General features: G+C 42.0%; 1 protein-coding gene across 2 annotated transcripts in view; it reads left to right on the forward strand.

Annotated features, from left to right (window-relative positions):
- The window catches only part of ZAP70 (zeta chain of T cell receptor associated protein kinase 70), a 220,878-nt gene that overhangs the window by 29,318 nt on the left and 166,738 nt on the right, over positions 1-24,822 (forward strand). The window contains exons 1-2 of one of the 2 annotated variants that reach the window (XM_069741704.1): positions 7,994-8,071; positions 11,717-12,132. In XM_069741704.1, the coding sequence (XP_069597805.1) occupies positions 11,731-12,132 (402 nt within the window). In that variant the 5' untranslated portion in view covers positions 7,994-8,071; positions 11,717-11,730. Of the gene's footprint in view, positions 1-7,993; positions 8,072-11,716; positions 12,133-24,822 lie in introns of those variants that run through there. The other variant, XM_069741694.1, reaches the window with a different exon arrangement.

Raw genomic sequence — 24,822 nt, forward strand, 5'->3', positions numbered from 1 at the left:
TGCATCAACCTGAAAAAGAAATTTCCTTTGAAATATATCAGGGAGATAAATATTAGTGAAGAAGACAAGTAATTTCTTATCATCTCAAATTGTAACTGATTAGTATCAACACAAAAATGAGAATATTGTGTCTTATAAATGTCAGAACAGCGTAAATCAGCTTTTAATGCCCTTTCTAAGGGCTACATAATTAAAAATCTTATATGACTTATATCTTATTCGTATATTTAAAAAGAAAATAATTGGTCAAGTTTGTGATTTTAAAGTTCAAAACTAATCTTTAACCTTTTCATGGTTTAGTGTTTACATGTTGGAATATAGCCTTGGTGCACAAACCCTTAAAGGGGTTGAACATTTCTTGGACAGCCTTGCACTATGCCTATTACTAAATCTTATAGCATAATTTTTTTTTAGGCAGGTGGAATCTGCCAAAAAAAACACGCCGTGTGCACGAACCTTTAATGAGGTTGTCCACTACCTGGACAACCCATTCTCAATCACTATATTCCACCTTATAAGATAATAACAGCTATACTCAACTCTGGTGAGGGCATAGTTCCAATAATGACAGCACTGACTCTCCCCGGCCTTGCTTGACTTTATGTCACGCAAGCCCTGCAGAAAATCAGCTGCTTCAGTGTCAACCCTTTCAGATATAGCTGACATCCGATGAAAGTCAAGGAGCAAAAGCAACTCTCATTTCTTCCGAATGTCAGTTTCATCCTAAGGTAGTAAAAGTGAAGTGGCTGCGGATTGGCCTCAGGGATTGTTTGACTTAACAATGTCATGTAAGCCTGGGGAGAGTCAGTGTAATCATCGCTGGAACTACACCGATACTGGAGGTATGGGCTATTGTTATTTTATTCGGGGGCATATAGGAGTGGAAAATGGATTGTTCAAGTAGTGGACAAACCCTTCAAGGCATAAGTTTTTTGGTGTGTTTTTTTTTCTATAAAATTTTATAGGGATCTTGAAAAAAATGTGTGTGACAACTTAGTCCAAAATAATGCTTCAATATTGGAACAAGAAATGCATACAATAAAGTGGAAACTGTTAAAAAATGCAGTAAAAGTGGAACAATTAGGGAAAGTTGCTATTTAAGTGGAGACAACTGCAGATAAAAATTGGCAGAAAAAACGCAGAATTTATGCTAAGTCTGAACACAAGTAAAAAGAGATCAAAACACAAGGTAACATAAAATGCACACACAGATGTAAAAATGATATAGGAGTGGCTAAATAGGTAAAGATGGATGTACAAACATAGAGCTGACTGTCAATAGAAAGGACAAATCTGTGGATAACCAAAGACCAACCAAAGAAAACCAAAGAAAAAGAATACAGGGTGGGCCATGTATATGGATACACCTAAATAAAATGGGAATGGTTGATGATATCAACTTCCTGTTTGTGGCACATTAGTATATGGGAGAGGGAAAACTTTTCAAGATGGGTTGTGACCTTGGTGGCCATTTTGTAGTCAGCCATTTTGGATCCAACTTAATTTTTTCCAATGGGAAGAGGGTCATGTGACACATCAAACTTATTGAGAATTTCACAAGAAAAACAATGGTGTGCTTGGTTTTAGCGTAACTTTATTCTTGCATGAGTTATTTACAAGTTTTTCTTTGTTTACAGTCATTGACATATCGCAGAGGTTAACACGAGGAGAGGATAGAAATTGTGTTGATGTTTGGTGAACACAGTACCCGGGACATTGCAGCAGATTTCAATGCAAGACACCCTACGCAAGAAAACTGTCACCATTCCCATGTTATTTAGGTGTATCTACTGTATATAAATGGCCCACCCAAAAAATTTTGCCTCATCACTGAACATAATGTTCTGTGTAAACTGAGGGTCCTGTTCCAATTTTTGTTTTGCCCATTCTGCAAATTCAGTGTGCCGTTCTGGCATCAGTCGAACATCCCTTCAGCGGATATTAGCTACTCACAAATGGCACCCTTACAAAATCTGCAGCATCTCAACGAGGATGACCCAGATCGGCGCTCTGATTTTCCAGAATGGACAGAACAAGAATTGGAACAGGACCCTCAGTTTACACAGAACATTATGTTCAGTGATGAGGCAAACTTTTTTTTGGGTGGGCCATTTATATGGATACACCTAAATAACATGGGAATGGTGACAGTTTTCTTGCATAGGGTGTCTTGCATTGAAATCTGCTGCAATGACCCGGGGACTGCGTTCACCAGACATCAACACAATTTCTATCTGCTCCTCACGTGTTAACCTCTGCGACATGTCAATGGCTGTAAACTAAGAGAAACTTGTAAATAACTCATGAAAGAATAAAGTTACACCATTATTTTTCTTGTGAAATTCTCAGTAAGTTTGATGTGTCACATGACCCTCTTCCCATTGGAAAAAATAAAGTTGGATCCAAAACGGCCGACTTCAAAATGGCCACCATGGTCACCACCCATCTTGAAAAGTTTTCCCCCTCCCATATACTAATGTGCCACAAACAGTTATAAAAATGCATTATATATAGTTATTTTTCTTTGTTTGGTCTTAGATCTGAGCACAGTGTTGCTTTTGTCGGAATGCGGGGTGCTCTAGATGTTTTTATTAAGTTTTTTTTAAAACACAAAAAACAACAGATTATCAAAAACTGCACAATGTTTTTTTTCTTAAAAATGCCATCTGTCATGCTCAAAACACGTGATGTTTTCTTAGATGGACAATAAGGCGTTCTACATTTTTAAACTAAAGCATGCTTGTTCTAATATTTCAAAATCAATGTGTGGATATGATTTCATAAAATGGATTCTCGAACTCCTAGCCATCGAAGTTATTGTGTAGCTTATTGAGGAGAAAAAATAAATGAGTGAGTCAGACTGTAATTTCCTCTGGCTTTCAGTTTGCATTATGATTCATAAGTGCCATAAAATGGTAAAAAGCTGCAGAATTTTGGAAAATGTTATTTTTCACGGCTTTTATAACGCAATGTATTTGACATTTCAATACTTTTATCACATTACTCTTTTTCCCACTTCATCTTAACTCATACAAAACACTCACTCATGAAATGCATATGTATTACCCAAGCTCTGAAGAGAATAGACCTAGAGAATGTACAGTTCATACTGTGTCAATACTCAATAGCTTGAAACACCCCGAGTAGTGCTCTCTCCCAGCCATTCCGAAAGAAGCAGCAACACAAAAGTTTTGCGTCTACAATTGGTTCTTGACTTTTGCCTCTAAACAGAACTAATTGAAATAGACTCCATGAGTCAAAACATTGCACGGTATTTGGGGAGAGGAACCTAGAAGAATAGCTGTATAAATGAATACTGCAATCATTTCTTTTCGGTTATATGGAAATAAGACCCTTCAGAGAGCAAGAGGACTTGAACTCTATAGAGCCACCTGTTGGAAGCAGCAATCCTACAAGTCACTATCGACCCTTTAATCGGAAATGTGAATTAGGAAAAAAATCAAAACAGAATCTCAATTTGCAGACATGGTGTTTAGGGATATTGCTCCTCATCAGGGCAAAGAACTGATTTGGCTACGTGAGAGGCTCTGGACCAAGTCTAAGGGGTAAGGTTTCTTCTTGCGGAGAGTGATATACTGGCTCTGGCATGCAATTTGCATATTACATTTCTTAGAGGAGCATTGCACGGGCAATAAGCCTCCTCACCTTGGCATTCCAGAACCGGTATTTCACTCTCCACAAGGAGAAATGTTGCCTCTTAGACCTCAGACCAAAGTCTCTCACCCACCCAGCCAAATCAGTTCTCTTATTGATGAGAGGCAATACTCCAAAATACCATAAATCACATTTCAAGGTCTGTTAAAGGGTTAAAGGGAATCTGTCACCCCCAAAATCGAAGATGAGCTAGGCCCACCGGCATCAGGGGATTATCTACAGCATTCTGGAATGCTGTAGATAAACCCCCGATGTATCCTGAAAGATGAGAAAAAGAGGTTATATTATACTCACCCAGGGGCGTTCCCGCTGCGGTCCGATCCGATGGGTGTCGCGGTCCAGTCCAAGGCCTCCTATCTTCTTACAATGACGTCCTCTTCTTGTCTTCACGCTGCAGCTCCGGAGCAGGTGTACTTTGTCTGCCCTCTTGAGAGCGCAGGCGCCGGACGTCTCTGACCTTTCCCGGCGCCTGCACACTGCAGTACTTTGCTTTGCCTTCAACAGGGCAGACAAAGTACGCCTGCGCCAGAGCTGCAACATGAAGACAAGAAGAGGACGTCATCGTAAGAAGATGGGAGGCCCCGGACCGCATCGCCCATCGGATCAGACCGCCGGCCCAGGTGAGTATAATATAACCTCTTTTTCTCGTTTTTCAGGATACATTGGGGGCTTATCTACAGCATTACAGAATGCTGTAGATAAGCCCCTGATGCCTGTGGGCTTAGCTCATCTTCGATTTTGGGGGTGACAGGTTCCCTTAAATAGTGACTTGTAGAATTGTTGCTTCCAACAAGTAGCGCTATAGAGTTTAAGTCCTCTTTCTCTTTGAAGAGGCAATTTGCATATTTTCTGTTATATGCACTTACATTTCCTGTTTAATTAAGATTTTGGTCAATGTCCACTGACCTGCTCCTCTCCATGACTCCTATTTGAATGACTGCCTGCATGCTGCTCAGTATTTATTGCATGTTGCTCATATTTATTATATTCACCCCTTCATGACCCCAGCTTATTTTCGGTTTTGCGTTTTCGTTTTTTCCTCCCCTCTTTCCCAGAGCCATAACTTTTTTATTTTTCCGTGAATATTGTCATGTGAGGGCTTATTGTTTGTGGGACAAGTTTTAGTTTTGAACGACACCATTGGTTTTAGCATGTCATGTACTAGAAAACGGGAAAAAAATTCCAAGTGCAGTGAAATTGCAAAAAAAAAGTGCAATCCCACACTGGTTTTTTGTTTGACTGTTTTGCTAGGTTCACTAAATGCTAAAACTGACCTGCCATTATGATTCTCCAGGTCATTACGAGTTTATAGACACTAAACATGTCTATGTTATTTTTTATCTAATTGGTAAAAAAAAATCCAAACTTTGCTTAAAAAAGAAAACAATTGTGCAATTTTCCGATACCAGTAGCGTCTTCACTTTTTTGATCTGGGGTCGGGCGAGGGCTTAATTTTTTCATGTTGAGCAGACATTTTTAATGATACCATTTTGGTGCAGATACGTTCTTTTGATCGCCCGTTAGTGCATTTTAATGTGACGGGGTCAGCGATGCGCTCATTTCCGGCCAGCTAGTCCTGATTCGCTAGTTAAATGCCGCTGTCAGCGTTTGACAGCAGCATTTAACTAGTTAATAGCGGCGGGTGGATCGCGTTTCCACCCGCTGCTATTGCGGGCACATGTCAGCTGACATGTCCCGGCTTTGATGCAGGCTCACAGCCGGAGCCCGCATCAAAGCAGGGGAACTGACCTCGGATGTACTATCAGAAAGGGGTTAAAGCACAGAGATAAGGTGCCCCTATGCTTCAATGGACATTTTGTTTTGTGATGTATACTTTCAGTAGGAATCAAGTTTTTTTAATTGAATACCCCTTTAAGTCTTTATAAGGAACTTTACAAATTAATTACAAACTTGCATCTCAAATATACGTTCATTAGGGGATAGCCACAATAGATTACTGTTATTCAAATCTATGTACTACTATAGAGGAGAAATACTAGGAACACATTTAGGCATGTTGACTGCTACTGTGTACCATATAAGAATGATTTTTAGATTTTATTGATTAATTATTATGCAAATGACATTTTTCTTGGATTTTCCTAAATGGTCACTGGCGCTGCAAATGACAGTCAGTCTAATAAAAGTCATCACTCGTTAGAGTATACATTGAACTTTATTGAAGAAACCTCACGATAACAGTATAATCTCCAAAATGAATAAAAACTCGTAATGCACTGTTCCAAATTATTAGGCACAGTAGAATTTCTATACATTTGATATGTTTTAAAGAACTGAAAATGCTCATTTGTGGAATTTGCAGCATTAGGAGGTCACATTCACTGAACAAAAAAGCTATTTAATTCCAAAACATCCTAACAGGCCAGGCTACATGTTAACCTTCCCAATTCTTGCATCCATTGAACTTGTGAGTTTTCGGAGAGTTTCTGCTTGTATTTCTTTGCATGAAGTCAGAATAGCCTCCCAGAGCTGCTGTTTTGATCTTTTAGATCTTTTGCTTGATGATACTCCAAAGGTTCTCTATAGGGTTGAGGTCAGGGGAAGATGGTGGCCACACCATGAGTTTATCTCCTTTTATGCCAATAGCAGCCAATGACTCAGAGGTTTTCTTTGCAGCATGAGATGGTGCATTGTCATGCATGAAGATGATTTTGCTCCTGAAGGCACGTTTCTGCTTTTTATACCATGGAAGAAAGTTGTGAGTCAGAAACTCTATATACTTTGCAGAGGTGATTTTCACACCTTCAGGAACCTTAAAGGTCCTACCAGCTGTTTCCCCATGATTCCAGGCCAAAACATGACTCCTCCACCTCCTTGCTGACGTCGCAGCCTTGTTGGGACATGGTGGCCATCCACCAACCATCCACTTCATCCATCTGGACCATCAAGGGTTGCTCGACACTCATCAGTAAACAAGACTGTTTGAAAACTAGTCTTCATGTATGTCTGGGCCCACTGTAACCGTTTCTGCTTGTGAATACTGTTTAGGGGAGGCCGAATAGTAGGTTTATGCACCACAGCAAGCCTTTTAAGGGGCCTACACCTTGAGGTTAAAGGGACTCCAGAGGCACCAGTAGCTTGAAATTACTGTTTGCTGCTTTGTAATGGTATTTTGGCAGCTGCTTTCTTAAAGCAATGAATTTGTCTGTCAGAAACCTTTCTCATTATGCCTTTATCTGCATGAATTCTGTCTGTGCTCTGTTTCAGTCACAAATCTCTTCACAGTATGATGATCACTCTTAAGATTTCATGAAATATCTACTGTTTTCATGCCTTGTCCAAGGCATTGCACTATTTAACGCTTTTCAGCAGCACAGAGATCCTTTTTATTTCCCATATTGCTTGAAACCTGTGCCCTGCTTAATAATGTGGAACATCATTTTTAAGTAGTTTTTCTTTAATTAGAATCACCTGGAAAACTAATTATCACATGTGTTTAAGATTGATTTCAGTGAACCATTGAGCCCTGAGACACAATACCATCCACGAGTTTATTTGAAAAACAAAACAATTAAATCTTTATGACACTTAAATCCAATTTGCATAATAATTTGGAACATTGTGTATTTGGTCAGTTTTTTACCTGAGTATTTGTAAGCCAAAACAAGGAGTGGGACAATCAGATGAAAAGTGTAATAGAAACACGTCACCACTTTTGTATTTATCACCCACTCCTCGGTTTGGCTTATAAATACTGATGTGAAAAACTGAACAAATACTGATAGTGTGACTGTAGCCTTAGGCCGGTGTCACACTAGAGAGTTTTACGGACGTATGAGAGGCGCTAAAACAACGCATTGCACATGGACCAATGAATATTGGGCAGCTCCTATCTGCCATATATTTTGCTGCCATATTTTACGGGCTGAGAAAATCGCAGCATGCTGCGTTTGTCAGTGTATTGTGCAAAAAATCCACCAATGAAAGTCTATGGGGGCGAGAAAAATACGGATTACACACGGATCATCAGTGGACTTGCGAGAAATACGCAGCGGTGTTCTATAGAAAAGCCGGCAATTCAGCTTGGTGTACAGTAAAATCACACTGACAGGTTAGAATAGATAGAATAAATGTCTACACATAGTATAGGCATATACAGTACAGAGCAAAAGTTTGGACACACCTTCTCATTTAAAGATTTTTCTGTATTTTCATGACTATGAAAATTGTAAATTCACACTGAAGGCATCAAAACTATGAATTAACATGTGGAATTATATACTTAACAAAAAAGTGTGAAACAACTGAAATTATGTCTTATTTTCTAGGTTCTTCAAAGTAGCCACCTTTTGCTTTGATGACTGCTTTGCACACTCTTGGCATTCTCTTGATGAGCTTCAAGAGGTAGTCACCGGAAATAGTTTTCACTTCACAGGTGTGTCCTGTCAGGTTTAATAAGTGGGATTTCTTGTGTTATAAATGGGGTTGGGACCATCAGTTGTGTCTTACATCATCATCGCTGTGCCCGTCGCTGATTGGTTGAGGCAACCTTTATGACATCATCGTTGCCATGGCAACCATTATGACATCATCGTCGCTGTGCCCGTTGCTGATTGGTCGAGGCCTGGCGGCCTATTCTAGAATGCATATTCTAGAATACCCGATACCTAGAAGACCCGCCAGGCCTCGACCAATCAGCGACGGGCACAGTATCGACGTAGAAATCCCGCGTCTCTGCTTGGTCGAGGCCTGGCGGGTCTTCTAGGTATCGGGTATTCTAGAATATACATGTCTCCGTAGTATATGGACAATGATGATTCCAGAATTCGCGGCAGATTGTGCCCGTCGCTGATTGGTCGAGGCAACCATTCTGACATCTACGTCGATACTGTGCCCGTAGCTGAATCAGAAACGCGGGATTTCCAGGACAGACAGACAGAAAGACAGACAGACAGACAGACGGAAAAACCCTTAGACAATTATATATATAGATACTGTATATATATATTTATATTTAATACAGAGCTAGATAGCAGAAAAGCCGGTAATTCAATTGCCGGCTTTTGCTATCTCCTTATCAAACCTGACAGGATATGAGACATGGTTTACATACAGTAAACCATTTCATATCCCTTATTTTTTACATATTCCGCACTACTAATGTTAGAAGTGTCTGTGTGCAAAAATTTGGGGGCTCTAGGTGTTAAAATAAAGGGTTAAACCACGGAAAAAACTGGCGTTGGCTCCCACTCAATTTTCTCCTCCAGAGTGGGAAAGCCAGTGACTGAGGGCAGATATTAATAGCCTAGAGAGTGACCATCGTTATTGCTCCCCCCTGGCTAAAAACATCTGCCCCCAGCCACCCCAGAAAAGGCACCTCTGTAAGAGGCGCCTATTCTGGCACTTAGCCTCTCTCTTCCCACTCCCGGGTAGTGGTGGGATATGGGGTAATAAAGAGATAATGTCACCTTTCTAATGTAAGGTGACATTAAGCCTGGTTAATAATGGAGAGGTGTCAATAAGACACCTCACCATTATTAATTCAATAATAGTAAAGACTTGCGGTGATGCGCCCTCTGCTGGCATAAATTCATATGAACTGTAGTGTAAGAAAATATTCAGAAAAATTCCCATGCTACAGTTCATATGAGTTTATGCCAGCAGGGGGCGCATCACCGCAAGTCTACGATGCTATGTTCCCCTGCATTCCATTCATTCCCCAGTTTTTTTACAACCAGGAGCAACAGCTGCATTAGCTGGCTCCTGGATGTAAATTTATTTAACCCCTTCAGATAGAATTATAGCGTGGGACATGACTGAACGCCTGAGAGGTATGGGATATTGTTGCACATACACATACATAAATACACATGGGGTTTGAAAATCTTTATTGTACGCTTAATCCACCTGAAGACCTTCGTACTGTAAAAAAAAAACATAAAAAAGCAACAATCTCTCCCATGCAATAGAACATAACTTCCAGACTTTAGAATACCCTTCTTATTAATTTTGGTACACACAAACTTCAGATCATAACACTAAAAAACACTTTCCTCCAAAGAATCTCCCCAAAATAAAAGAAAATAAAAATAAAAATAAAGTTATCAGATAACTAATACAAATAAAGCAAGTCTTCATATATTAAAGATACAAAGAGCTGCTGAAAATAAAAATAATCTTAAACCGCCCTTACATGGTTGGCATTGGAACAGGTAATCCAAGCACAGTACTGTAGAAAGAGCAATACAGGTGTGTTACCAGTGAAATACTCATGCTGATTGGTTGATCAGTTCCACATTGTATATGGCACTGAAGGTTGGATGTGACTTTGAGTTTTATCGGCCATGGAAGATGATTGCATTTTGAGAATATTGTGCTAGAATGACTAATATATACAGTGGGGCAAAAAAGTATTTAGTCAGTCAGCAATAGTGCAAGTTCCACCACTTAAAAAGATGAGAGGCGTCTGTAATTTACATCATAGGTAGACCTCAACTGTGGGAGACAAACTGAGAAAAAAAAATCCAGAAAATCACATTGTCTGTTTTTTTTATCATTTTATTTGCATATTATGGTGGAAAATAAGTATTTGGTCAGAAACAAGCAATCAAGATTTCTGGCTCTCACAGACCTGTAACTTCTTCTTTAGGAGTCTCCTCTTTCCTCCACTCATTACCTGTAGTAATGGCACCTGTTTAAACTTGTTATCAGTATAAAAAGACACCTGTGCACACCCTCAAACAGTCTGACTCCAAACTCCACTATGGTGAAGACCAAAGAGCTGTCAAAGGACACCAGAAACAAAATTGTAGCCCTGCACCAGGCTGGGAAGACTGAATCTGCAATAGCCAACCAGCTTGGAGTGAAGAAATCAACAGTGGGAGCAAATATTAGAAAATGGAAGACATACAAGACCACTGATAATCTCCCTCGATCTGGGGCTCCACTCAAAATCCCACCCCGTGGGATCAGAATGATCACAAGAACGGTGAGCAAAAATCCCAGAACCACGCGGGGGGACCTAGTGAATGAACTGCAGAGAGCTGGGACCAATGTAACAAGGCCTACCATAAGTAACACACTACGCCACCATGGACTCAGATCCTGCAGTGCCAGACATGTCCCACGGCTTAAGCCAGTACATGTCCGGGCCCGTCTGAAGTTTGCTAGAGAGCATTTGGATGATCCAGAGGAGTTTTGGGAGAATGTCCTATGGTCTGATGAAACCAAACTGGAACTGTTTGGTAGAAACACAACTTGTCGTGTTTGGAGGATAAAGAATACTGAGTTGCATCCATCAAACACCATACCTACTGTAAAGCATGGTGGTGGAAACATCATGCTTTGGGGCTGTTTCTCTGCAAAGGGGCCAGGACGACTGATCCGGGTACATGAAAGAATGAATGGGGCCATGTATCGTGAGATTTTGAGTGCAAACCTCCTTCCATCAGCAAGGGCATTGGAGATGAAACGTGGCTGGGTCTTTCAACATGACAATGATCCAAAGCACACCGCCAGGGCAACGAAGGAGTGGCTTCGTAAGAAGCATTTCAATGTCCTGGAGTGGCCTAGCCAGTCTCCAGATCTCAACCCTATAGAAAACCTTTGGAGGGAGTTGAAAGTCCGTGTCGCCAAGTGAAAAGCCAAAAACATCACTGCTCTAGAGGAGATCTGCATGGAGGAATGGGCCAACATACCAACAACAGTGTGTGGCAACCTTGTGAAGACTTACAGAAAACGTTTGACCTCTGTCATTGCCAACAAAGGATATATTACAAAGTATTGAGATGAAATTTTGTTTCTGACCAAATACTTATTTTCCACCAAAATATGCAAATAAAATGTTAAAAAAACAGACAATGTGATTTTCTGGATTTTTTTTTCTCAGTTTGTCTCCCATAGTTGAGGTCTACCTATGATGTAAATTACAGACGCCTCTCATCTTTTTAAGTGGTGGAACTTGCACTATTGCTGACTGACTAAATACTTTTTTGCCCCACTGTATATATACTGCACCTTTTCTATTCATAAACCATTTACTATGTTGCTTAAAACAATACTTTTATCCTTATTTTTACAGCCTGTTCCCTAAATATGCCGGATGCAGCAGGTCACTTGCCTTTCTATTATGGCAGCATTTCTCGTGCAGAGGCTGAAGAATTTCTCAAGCTGGCTGGGATGATGGATGGCCTTTTCTTGCTAAGGCAGTGTCTGCGAACTCTTGGTGGCTATGTTGTCTCTGTGGTGTTCAACGTCCAATTTTACCACTACCCTGTAGAGCGGCAAATTAATGGTACATATGCTATATATGGAGGAAAGCCTCACTGCGGCCCAGCAGAACTCTGCGAGTACTACTCTAAAGATGCCGATGGATTATGCTGTGTTCTTCGTCGACCCTGCAATCGGCCAAGTGGAGTGGAATGCCAGCCTGGAGTATTTGATCATATCAGAGATAATATGATGAGAGAATATGTCAGGCAAACCTGGAAACTAGAGGTGAGCAAAAATTATGTTAATACCACGGGGGTGGACACTGACGTAAGTGTTCTTCTGTGCAAGAATCATGCCTGGATTCACTTTCCTTTAATGGAAATGCTAGACAAAGACAAACATAGAAATTCACATACATTCTGCACACATGTAACAAACATGCACACAACCTTGGCAGGTGTGATATACATTAGGGTCTGTTCATAGCTGCACACCACCCGATGTAGACAGGACACGTGCTGCCAGTGCATAGATACTGTGTGGACACAGGCCTATCATATAAGTGATCACTCTGTCTCCATCATTGTTTGTCAGCATGTAAAAGAATGCCAGGAAATAGCACCAAAAAAACTTGAAAACGGTCAATTGGTGCTCATGTAGTGATCTGAAATTGGCCTATTTAAATGCAGACCTAGGCTGGTGACACACTAGCGATTTTAAAATCAGTCCGATTTTGAGGCAGAAGAGTCAGATGAGTGTAATGCAAGTGTCATGTGTTTTTTTTTCACACCTAGCATCCGATTTACATCCGAATGCAGTGTGATTTTCAGTTTGTCTGATTTTTTTCTCTTTATAGGTATACTAGATGGTGGCCCGATTCTAAAACATCGGGTATTCTAGAATATGTATGCAATATATAGCACAGCCAACGTAGTATATAACACAGCCCATGCAGTATATAACACAGCCAACGTAGTATTTAACACAGCCCACGTTGTATATTGCACAGCCACGTAGTATATAACAAACCCCACTTAGTATATAGCACAGCGACGTAGTATATAACACAGCCCACACAGTATATAACACAGCCCAAGCAGTATATAACACAGCCCCTGCAGTATATAACAGAGCCCACGTAGTATATTGCACAGCCACGCAGTATATAGCACAGCCCACGTAGTATATAGCAGTGTGGGCACCATATCCCTGTTAAAAAAAACAATTAAAATAAAAAATAGTTATATACTCACCTTCAGGTGGCCCCCAGATCCAGCCCAGGCCTTTAGCGATGCTTCTCGCAATGCTCCATTCCCAGTAATGCTTGCGGCAATAACACGTGATCATGTAGCGGTCTCGCGAAACTGCTATGTCATCATCTCGCGAGACCGCTACGTGATCTCGAGTCATTGCCGCAATGCATTCTTGGGACCGGAGCATCGCGAGGAGCGAGAAAGGGTGCCGTGGATATCGGAAGGTGAAAATATAATGTTTTTTTATTATTATTATTAACATGATATGTTTTTACTATTGATGCTGCATAGGCAGCATCAATAGTAAAAAGTGAAGCAGTGTTTAAATCCCCCCCAATATCGCTGATTGGTCGCGGCCAGCCGCGACCAATCAGCGACCAGGGATTTCCGTTACGGAAGTTACAGACAAACAGACGCAATACCCCTTAGACAATTATATATAGAGATTTTTGGGTAAAATGTGAATTGTTCTTTTATTCTATAAACTACTGACAACATGTTTCCAAAGTTCCAAGCAATAACTTTTGTATTTATTTTCTGAAAATGAGAAATGGTCAAAATAACAAAAAAATGCATTGCTTGAAGACCTCAAACAATAGAAAAAAAAAAAAGTTCATAATAATTTAGGAACAACAATTCTAATGTTTTAACTCAGGAAGAGTTCAGAAATCTATATTTTGTAGAATAACCATGATTTTTAATCACAGCTTTCATGCGTCTTGGCATGCTTTCCACCACTCTTTCACACTGCTTTTGGATGACCTTATGCCACTCCTGGTACAAAAATTTAAGAAGTTCTTCTTTGTTTGATGGCTTGTGACTATCGATCTTCCTCTTGATTACATTCTAGAGGTTGTCAATGGGGTTCAGGTCTGGAGATTGGGCTGGCCATGACAGGAATTTGATGTGGTCGTCCTTCATCCTCACCTTGATTGACCTAGCTGTGTGGCATGGTGCATTGTCCTGCTGGAAATAACAGTCCTCAGAGTTGGAGAACATTGCCTTAGCAGAAGGAATCAACTGTTTTTCCAGGAAAACCTGGTATGCGGCTTGATTCATACGTCCTTCGCAAAGGTTATCCTGCCCAATTCCAGCTTTGCTGAAGCATTCCCAGATCATAACCGATCCTCCACCAAATTTCACAGTGCGTGCAAGACACTGTGGCTTGTATGCCTCTCCAGGTCTCTAACATTAGACAACCAGGTGTTGATTAGACAGGCAGATGTTTATAGCCTGGGAAGGGGTAATACACATGGAGCTTCTCAGGATATCAACATCAGCTCACAGCTGTATACATAGCATTTACTGGCTATTAAAAGGGGAACCCCAAAAAAGGATGTAGTAACCCCCTATATTTAATAACCAGCAAAGGCTATGCTGTCAGATATGGGCTGATATTAATAGCCTTGGAAGGGGCCTTGGATACTGCTAAAAGCAGCAGCTTTCAGCTGCCTAGAAAAGGTGCATCAATAAGACCTCTTTCACACATCCATTTTTTAGAATCAGTCACAATCCGTCAAAGTCTTGAAAAGACAGATCCGGTACTGATTGTAAACAACTTATGCACTGGATCTTTTTTTTGACGGATCTGTTGAAGTAATTACAGCCGGAATTTAAAGAAACAGAATTCTGGAGAGAGAGAGAGCGAGAGGGACAGAGGGAGAGATTTTCCTTAAAGGAAAAACTGGTTCCGGGCATGCTCGGTTGTAAAAAACAAAATCCGTCACTGGAATCCGTCCTCTGATGGACAGCGACGGATCCTGTGCCCATAGGCTTCCATTATAGCCAACGATGGATGCCACAGGATCCGTCGCTGTGCGTCTTTTCGACGTACACAAAAAACGTTAGTATGTATGTTGTCTCTGTCCAACGGAGAATGACTTTACGGATGAAACGGATGGCCATCCATCACAATCCATCGCTAATACAAGTCTATGGGAAAAAAACGGATCCAGCAGCAACATTTGGATTGTGACTGATTCTAAAAAACAGATGTGTGAAAGAGGTCTAAGATGTGCCAATTCTGGCACTTAGCCTTGCTCTTCCAACTTGCTCTGTAGTGGTGGCAAGTGGGGTAATAGTCGGGGAGGGTTGATGTCGCCATCAGGTGACATCAATCCCCAAGGTTAGTAATGGAGAGGTGTCAATAAGATGTGTTATGATCAGGTGGCCTTGGAGCAGCATGAAATGACCTTCGCTGGAGCAGTGGTAACTATATTGACCGCAAACCCTGATCCTATCACTGCAACTAGAAGTAGCCGTGGGGTGTGCCTAACCAGACCTAGACACCTCAACACAGCCTAAGGACTAAATATCCCTAAAGATGGAAATAGGAAAACTCTCTTGCCTCAGAGTAGACCCCCAAAGGATAGGTAGCCCCCACAAATAATGACTGTAAGTAGGAGAGGAAAAGACACACGCAAACAGAAAACAGGGATAAGCAAAGGAGGCCACTTCTATCTAGATAGGAAAGGATAGTACAGGATACTATGCGGTCAGCATAAAACACTACAAAATATCCACAGCAGAAAAATACAAAAACTCCACCACCTAACTAAAGATGTGGAGAGTATATCTGCGACTCCAGCGAGTCCAACTAGACTGAGAAAAACATCAGGCACAGTCTAGCAGGAACAAAATAGGAACAAGAAAGCACAGAAAATAAACACACAGCAGTGTGTCTAAAAAATGAAGCAAACACTTATCTTAGCTGAATTGGCAGCAAGCAGGAGAGGCCAGGCAGGGACCAACACTTCCAAAGGAACATTGACTACTGGCAAGGACTAATGAGTCCTGCACAGCTAAACATCCCAGTCAGAATTGCAATTAGCAGAAACACCTGTCCAAGACTGCTGCTCAGGAATAACTGCATTACCATCAACAACCACCGGAGGGAGCCCAAGAGCAGAATTCACAACAAAGATGCCCCCATTACTAACCCCATAGTCACATTGTAAGAGAACCCAGACACCCAGAAAAAAGTCCTTTATTGAAAGACACAGACTCCTTTAATATTCTTAATTAAACCATACTTACAACCTCACCTAATTCCACCGAAGCCCTCGATCTCCTGTAATAAAAGTAAAATAAAAAAACAACAATATATCATACTGTCCGTCGTTCTGTCTCACGCCGTAATCCATGTCTGGGGGATAAACAGTTTTCAGCCTGGACGGTGCCAAGATGCAACCGTCCTGGCTGAAAACCATTGGTGAATGAGCTGCTGGTAGTGCAGCTTCAGTGACTAGCGGTGACGTCACTGAGGCTGCGTTCCCAGCTGGCCTGAACTGCGGTGACCTCTGGACTGTGGGAAAATGCCTATTCTTAGTCTCAGTCATTGCCAGTCTGTCCTGTGTCTCTGTTATAGCCAGTTCTGTGTCTTTTCCGCTCCTACTTCCTGTCCCCAGGTATCAGCTTCTGCGGCAATAGTCTCCCTCGGGCCTGTCCCTAACACTCCCTGTATTGGGGGTGGTCCACCAGGCCAGCTCACCCTTGAGAGGTTCGTTGTCGTTGTTCTGCAGGTTCACTTTAGGAGTTCCAAAAGATGTGACAGCCGGAAGACCGTGGCCGTGCTAAACTCTATAGTGGCATAGCTGAAACCGGCAGGACAGCTGGATTGTACATCACCTGTCCGCATTGATACCCAGGAGACACAGTGATATCTATAGGGCCCAGGTCATGATAGAGACCCTGTAAAAAAGCCCAGTTCACCTGTCATACGGGTTGTGTCCTAACCTTTATGGGGGACAGAGAGGAACTGTGAAGTCCTTATTGGAAGCCTTAGGCAGTAAGGGACTACAGCGCTACCGCACTTGGAGGAAGGCTTTGATCTCCACCTGGTAACAGGAACTCTGGATTCGCTTCCAAGCCGGCCGGACCCTGCCTGTCCTGTGATCTGCTGCCCTGGACTGCGGTTGCCAGAAGCCTTCAGTAAACCAGGTAAAGAGACTGCAAACCTGTGTCTTCGTTCTTTGCTACACCATTCACCATCTTCCATCTACACACCAGGAGCCCTGGGGACCTACTTCACCTGTGGGAAGTTATACCACCTAGCTGCCATACCATCACCCCAGAGGACACCTTAAAGCAGCGTCAGTCCCTACTGACCGAATACCACAGGTGGAGTCACGAACACGAACTGTATTCATAAAACCCTTAAAAGACTTTTCCTTTAATTGGGCGCCCAGGGCCACGGACTAGGTCGCAGTCACTGTGACATCCCCTTTAAGGCAGGACCCGGTACTGAGTACCCCACGGCCCAGGCGGGCGACTCACTCTCTAATTAGTATGTAATCAAATATACAGTTAGGTCCATATATATTTGGACAGAGACAACATTTTTCTAATTTTGGTTATAGACATTACCACAATTAATTTTAAACAAAACAATTCAGATGCAGTTGAAGGTCAGACTTTCAGCTTTCATTTGAGGGTATCCACATTAAAATTGGATGAAGGGTTTAGGAGTTTCAGCTCCTTAACATGTGCCACCCTGTTTTTAAAGGGACCAAAAGTAATTGGACAATAGACTCCAAGGCTATTTCATGGACTGGTGTGGGCTATCCCTTTGTTATGTCATTCTCAATTAAGCAAATAAAAGGTCTGGAGTTGATTTGAGATGTGGTGCTTTCATTTGGAAGGTTTTGCTGTGAAGTAAACATGCAGTCAAATGAGCGCTCCATGCAGGTGAAACAAGTCATCCTTAAGCTGCGAAAACCGAAAAAAAACCATCCGAGAAATTACTACAATATTAAGAGTGGCAAAATCTACAGTTTGGTACATACTGAGAAAGAAAGAAAGCACTGGTGAACTCATCAATGCAAAAAGACCTGGGCACCCACGGAAGACAACAGTGGTGGATGATCGCAGAATAATCTCCATGGTGAAGAGAAACCCCTTCACAACAGCCAACCAAGTGAACAACACTCTCCAGGAGGTAGGCGTATCAATATCCAAATCTACCATAAAGAGAAGACTGCCTGAAAGTAAATACAGAGGGTTCACTGCACGGTGCAAGCCACTCATAAGCATCAAGAATAAAAAGGCTAGACAGGAATTTGCTAAAAAACATCTAAAAAAGCCAGCACAGTTCTGGAAGAACATTCTTTGGACAGATGAAACCAAGATCAACCTCTACCAGAATGATGGAAAGAGAAAAGTATGGCGAAGGCGTGGTACAGCTCATGATCCAAAGCATACCACATCATCTGTAAAACACGGCGGAGGCAGTGTGATGGCTTGGGCATGCATGGCTGCCAGTGGCACTGGGTCACTAGTGTTTATTGATGATGTGACACAGGACAGAAGCAGCCGAATGAATTCTGAGGTATTCAGAGACATACTGTATGCTCAAATCCAGCCAAATGCAGCCAAACTGATTGGTCGTCGTTTCATACTACAGATGGACAATGACCCAAAACATAAAGCCAAAGCAACCCAGGAGTTTATTAAAGCAAAGAAGTGGAATATTCTTGAATGGCCAAGTCAGTCACCTGATCTCAACCCAATTGAGCATGCATTTCACTTGTTAAAGACTAAACTTCAGACAGAAAGGCCCACAAATAAACAGCAACTGAAAACCACCGCAGTGAAGGCCTGGCAGAGCATCAAAAAGGAGGAAACACAGCGTCTGGTGATGTCCATGAGTTCAAGACTTCAGGCAGTCATTGCCAACAAAGGGTTTTCAACCAAGTACTAAAAATGAACATTTTATTTAAAATTATTGAATCTGTCCAATTACTTTTGGTCCCTTTAAAAACCGGGTGGCACATGTTAAGGAGCTGAAACTCCTAAAACCTTCATCCAATTTTAATGTGGATACCCTAAGATGAAAGCTGAAAGTCTGAACTTCAACTGCATCTGAATTGTTTTGTTTAAAATTCATTGTGGTAATGTCTATAACCAAAATTAGAAAAATGTTGTCTCTGTCCAAATATATATGGACCTAACTGTATTTACATTAAGAAGACAATTTCAAGTCATATGCCACATCAAGTGGTCCCAATCAAGAGCTTAATGAAAAACTGCTAAGTTGAAAAAGCTTTAGAGAAAAGCACCTTATGAGAATTCCTCATTCAAACCATCTGGATTCAGGGCTCCCAATCGACATTTAGCCTCTTTTCTCAATAGAAGTTGGTTTAGGTTACCTATTCTTTGTTTGATGGTACATTTCTGTACTCCCCCAAAACTGTATGGCCAGAGGGTCCAAACTGTGATGGAATCTCATATGGTGTGAGACATGAATGTTGTAATTGTGCCTAATAGAGCCAATGTGTTGCAACACGCGTCTCCTGAGTCGTTGACCAGTTTTGCCCACATACAAATTGGACGGATGCAATTAGTTTCATAAATCACAACAGGATATAAAAAAAATCCTAAAACCTTTGTTACTAGATAGAAATTTCATAAATTGCAGCACATCTGATTCAGGTGGAAAGTGAGCTTGAGGTGTGAAAGGGAAGGGAATCCAGGCTCTAAGGGGACTGTGTGAAAATGGCCTGATGGAAATTGTTGATTATTTGTAGAAATTAAGTGGCATCGTCAGTGATGAGATTGGTGACAGTATACTGCACTTTAGGGCTCAGGAGGGAATGGAAAGTTTCAAAGTGTCATTTTGGATTGGCCATATATAGAGCAGAATTATAATTTTTGAGCATGAACTTATAGTTGGTGAAGTCTTCTGCTGGAAGTGATTTTCTCCTCTGACGCTTGGCACACCTTGAGCAATGCTGGAGAAAATGTGTGCCAGGGTTGCAGTCATATGTGTCGGATTGTTCTGCATGTAGCAGGTGCTGCTTCATCCAGGGCACTTTGCCATGCATTATTATAATGTGACAATGCTGAGTCTGGACAGGAGAGGCAGGAGATTGGAGCTAAAGATGAGTGTAGATTTTTCATAAACTGCTGGGTATTGAAGGCATGTAGGTTTCTGAGATTTCTGTATGTGTAGTAAGTGGGGATGTCCTGAGCGGGTATTGTAGTACTGTCAAACCAAGGAATGTAGATCAACAATAAAGAACAGTGAGAATGTAGAAATCGCAGGAACGCGAGATGCAGTAACGTACGGGATGCAGAGCAAGGGTTAGCAGGTTTATTTACAGGGGAAACACTCCATGCAGGGAGGTAAAGGGTTAAACATTGTAAGTGGCAAAACTGAAGTACGACAGTACAAATAATGACAATGCGGTAGCAAGGGTTACAGGAAGTCCAAACACTGCAGCTCCTGCTTAATACTCTATAGTATCGGCAACAGCGGGCCCGGTGCCCTTGCTAATGGGGTTCAGCACACAACAGCACCCCATCTTCTGGTGACAGTGGTCCGCCTCCGGTACCTTCCACTGCCCCAGTACATATACAGTAGTGGCTAACTACCGGTGAGGGCCACAGTCCTGTACGAGCCCAGGGTGACTCTGCTCACACACGCTGGCAAGGTTAGGTCACAAGTGTCTGGGACAATATTCACTAGCACAGTCGGGATGTAAATAACGGTCATGCTCCCGGTCTATTTCAGGCGTCATGCGCACGATACTCACTATCCTGAAGCAATTGGCACCTGGCTTTATGACGGTCACAGGGCACACACTGCCCGCCTCTCTCTCTCTGGTCTCTGCTGTCGATGGTGGGCGACAGCGGTCAATGGTCTGTGTGGTGCTGGTGCTCCCTGAATGGAGCACTCCTCTCTTTAGCCGCTGCAGCACCCGGCTTGGCTCTGCTCTGCTGGCACGGCTCGGCTCCGAACAACTCTGCTCTGCACGGCTCTGCTCTACCGCTGACGGGGGTTCCTTCTATACAGCCCGTCGCCAAGTCAGTTCTCTCAGATGGGGGAAGCAGAGCGCGCCGCTCACCACTCTGGGCACCGCTCTCTGCGCTGCCCTCTGTACTGCTCTGTGCTGCCACCAGACTGCTGTGTTTTGCAGGCTTTCCTCCACTCCTACTCCTTTGCTGCACGCGCTTCTTTTCCGGTTCTCCCTGCCCTCTTGGGACAGCAGGACACTCCGTCTCACTAGAGCTTCCCCCAGGCTGCAGGAGAAGATCTGACTCCTCACAGCTTTCCCCCAGGAACAGAGGATGCAGCCCTTTCTATTATACTTTTCCTCTAATTGTTCCACTCCTGGTTTTGGCTTACAAATACTGATGTAAAATACTGACAAAATACTGCTAGTGTGACCCTAACTTTAGCCTCAACCCAACCCTAACTTTAGCCTCAACCCTCAAATACTTTTTTTATTTTCCTATTTTTCCCTAATTAAGAGGGTGATAAAGGGGGGTTTGATTTACTATTTATAGCGGGTTTTTATGTTTGGCAGCTGTCACACACTAAAAGACGCTTTTTATTGCAAAAAAAAAATTTTGCATCACCACATTTTGAGAGCTATAATTTTTCCAGAGAGTCATGTGAGGTCTTGTTTTTTGTGGGATGAGTTGACATTTTTATTGCTACCGTTTTCGGGCACATGACATTTTTTGATCGCTTTGTATTCCGATTTTTGTGAGGCCGAAGGAACAAAAACCAGCAATTCATGAATTTGTTTTTTTTTGGGGGGGGGCCTTTATGTACACTGACACTGAGAGACTTCCTGACATGCACTGGGCATGACAGGAAGTCTCTCATTTCTGGAAACCCAGATGTCGTCATGATAAAACGGATCTCTATGGCAGAGATCAGGTCCCTGCGGCGTGCCGAGGGGTCTCCGATCCAAAGGCAGAGGGGCTGTCAGAGCTAATAGCCCCTCTGCCTGCTAATGGAACACTGTGATCATGTTTGATCGCAGTGTTTCGGGGGTTAAAATGCCGAGAGTGGTCCGTGACTGCTCCTGGCACTTAGTGTCTGGTGTCAGCTGTGACAATCAGTTGACACCTGGCCCCGATCAGCCACAAATCAACTGTGTGCGCGGCCAATCGGCTATGACATACTATTCCGTCCATGGTCAGATGGGCCCAGCCCACATGGATGTCAGAAAGGGGTTAAAATAGTTTGTAGCATCTAGTGTGTTCTAGAGGTCTGATCCTCCATAGGTCACAAAAAATCTTCTATTATTAACGTCATACAGTAAGTGACCTGACTTTAAAATAATTTGTAGCATCTAGTGTGTTATAGAGGCCTGATCCAGAGGCCACAAACATTCTTCTGTTCCTAGTGTCATCCAGTATGGGACTTGACTTTAAAATAGTTTGTAGCATCTAGTATGTTATAGACGCCTGATCAATAGGCCACAAACAAGTCTTCTGTTATTATGTTGGTTTTTGTTTATTGTGCCTCCCACAAATCAGAAAAGAAAAGCAATGAAAAAATGTCATGAGCACGAAAATGATATCAACTCGTCCCACAAAAAACAAGCTCTCACATGACTATGGACAAATTTAGCTCTGAAAATATAGTGATTGAAAAAAAAAGTGTCTTTTAGTGTGTGACAGCAGCCAAACAAAAAATTCCAATATAAATCTGGTATCACTGTAATCGCACCGACTTGAAGAATAAGATCATCTAATCTCTTTTACCACACAATGAACAATGTAAAAAAATAAATAAAACCAACTTTTCCACTGCTGCTGATTTGTTCTTTCTGCCTCGCAAAGATAGCAGTAAGACTAGGCTCATAGTCATCCTGCTCTCTGCGCAGAGCGCTTACACCAGGGTTTCCGTGTACATCTCTGAAATACGTGACTTCAGTGTACCTCTAAAAAAAGGACACTGTTAAACAGAGTCTAAAGTGTCTCTGATGCCTCATTATAGTGACTGGATCCTCTGAGGGTTTCATCTGAATCACATAACTTGGAGATTTAGATGTACTGTACACCCCGATGTAGAGTGCTGGATAAATGTAGCACAACGGCTCTAGAGAAGTGAAATGGCTCTTGCCCCCCCAAAAGAAATTCCGCAAATTCTGTGCTCCCAAATCCAAATACACCGCTTCCTTCTGAGTCCCAGTGTGCCTAAACTGCAGTTAGTGTCCATATGTTTGGCATTTCTGCAGCGATGAGAGCCCACCTAATTTAATGACGAATTAGCTGGGCACAATGTCCGGGCACAATGTATGGGAACTACAATGTAATGGTCACTTCAACATGCTGCTCACTGCAACAGCAGTTTGCCATTTTCACTCAGCAACATCCACTGCTGTTTGTTTCTGGAAAATACCGATGAAGTCAAAAGCGTCATGACACCTGTAGAAGAATTCCCAAAGGGGTATAATTTTCAAAATGGGGTCACTTGAGAAAGACTTGGCTCTTCTAGCACTTAGGGGCTCTGTATATGGAGTCTGCAAACTATTATAGAAATTTCTGCGCTCCAGGATTCCTGCTGTATTACAGTACTGGTTAGCCATACATCGAGACTCGGGATGTACAGAGACAGAGCGCTATTTGCAAATTGGGCTCCTTCCCTCCTGAGTCTCACCGTATGGCTTGTCAGTACTGTAAAGCCACATATGCATTAAGCAGAAATTGTGGGACACATTTTGGTGTAATTTTTACGGACTTTCAAGTATGAAAATGTAAAATCTAGGGCTAAAACAACATTTTGGTGGTAAAAATGTAATTATTTTTTTTCTTCATTACCCATTGGTATAAAATATGATCAATGCACCCCTAGGTGAATTCATTGAGAGATGCAGTTTGTAAAATATGGTCTCTTGTAGGGGGTTATGCTGTTCTGGCACCTCACAGGCCCTACCAGTGTAACATAACACCCTCAAACCAGGTCAACAAATGTGAACTCCAATATGGCGCTTCTTCTCTTCTGAGCTTTGCACTGTGCCTCAAAAGTAGTTTTCAACCACATATCGGGAATTGAAGTAATCAGAAGAAATTGCACAACAAACTTTGGGGTCAATTTTCTCCTGCTATCCTTGTGAAAATAAAAAACTGGGGCTAAAATAACATTTCTGTGGAAAAAACAATATTTTATTCTTATTTTCATGTCTCTACATTATAAACTTCCGTGAAGAAGCTGGGGGTTCAAGGTGCTCACTACATATCTTGATATACTGAGGGGTCTAATTTCCAAAATGGTGTCACCTGAGGATGGTTTCCACTGTTTAGGCACATCAGGGGCTCTCCAAACGTGAAATGGCATCCACTATTTATTCCAGCAAATTTTGCATTTAGAAAGTCAAATGGTGCTCCTTCCCTTCCAAGTCCTGATGTGCCTCCAAATAGTAATTTCCCCCCATATATTGGGTATCAACATACTCGGGAGAAATTTCACAACAAATTAGATGGTGCAATTTTTCCTGTTACCCTTGTGAAAATTCAAAAATTTTGGCTAAAAATCATTTTTGTGGGGAAAATGTGATTTTTTTTCTATTCACAGCTCAATATTATAAACCTTTGTAAAGCACCTGGGGGTTCAAGGTGCTCACCACACATCTAGATAAGTTCCCTGAGGGGTCTAGTCTCCAACATATTGTTATTTGTGCAGGGTTTCCACTGTTTAAGGACATCAGGGGCTCTCCAAACATATGGCAACCGCTAAATATTCGAGCAAATTTCATATTCAAGTCAAATGATGCTTCTTCCCTCCCGAGCCCTGCCGTGTGCCCCAACAGTGGTTTTCCCCAACATATGAGGAATTAGTTTGCTTAAGAGAAATTGCACACTAAATTTTCGGGTCCATTTGTTCCTGTAACTTTCATAAAATTTGGCCTGGTCATGTATGTGCAAACAGCCTTAGGGTGTAAAGAGGTTAACGTGCAGTAAAAGTGGGGCACTATTGTTCTCAGCA

The sequence above is a fragment of the Ranitomeya imitator genome, chromosome 1 (genome assembly GCF_032444005.1).
Source record: "Ranitomeya imitator isolate aRanImi1 chromosome 1, aRanImi1.pri, whole genome shotgun sequence".
NCBI classification, from domain to species: domain Eukaryota; kingdom Metazoa; phylum Chordata; class Amphibia; order Anura; family Dendrobatidae; genus Ranitomeya; species Ranitomeya imitator.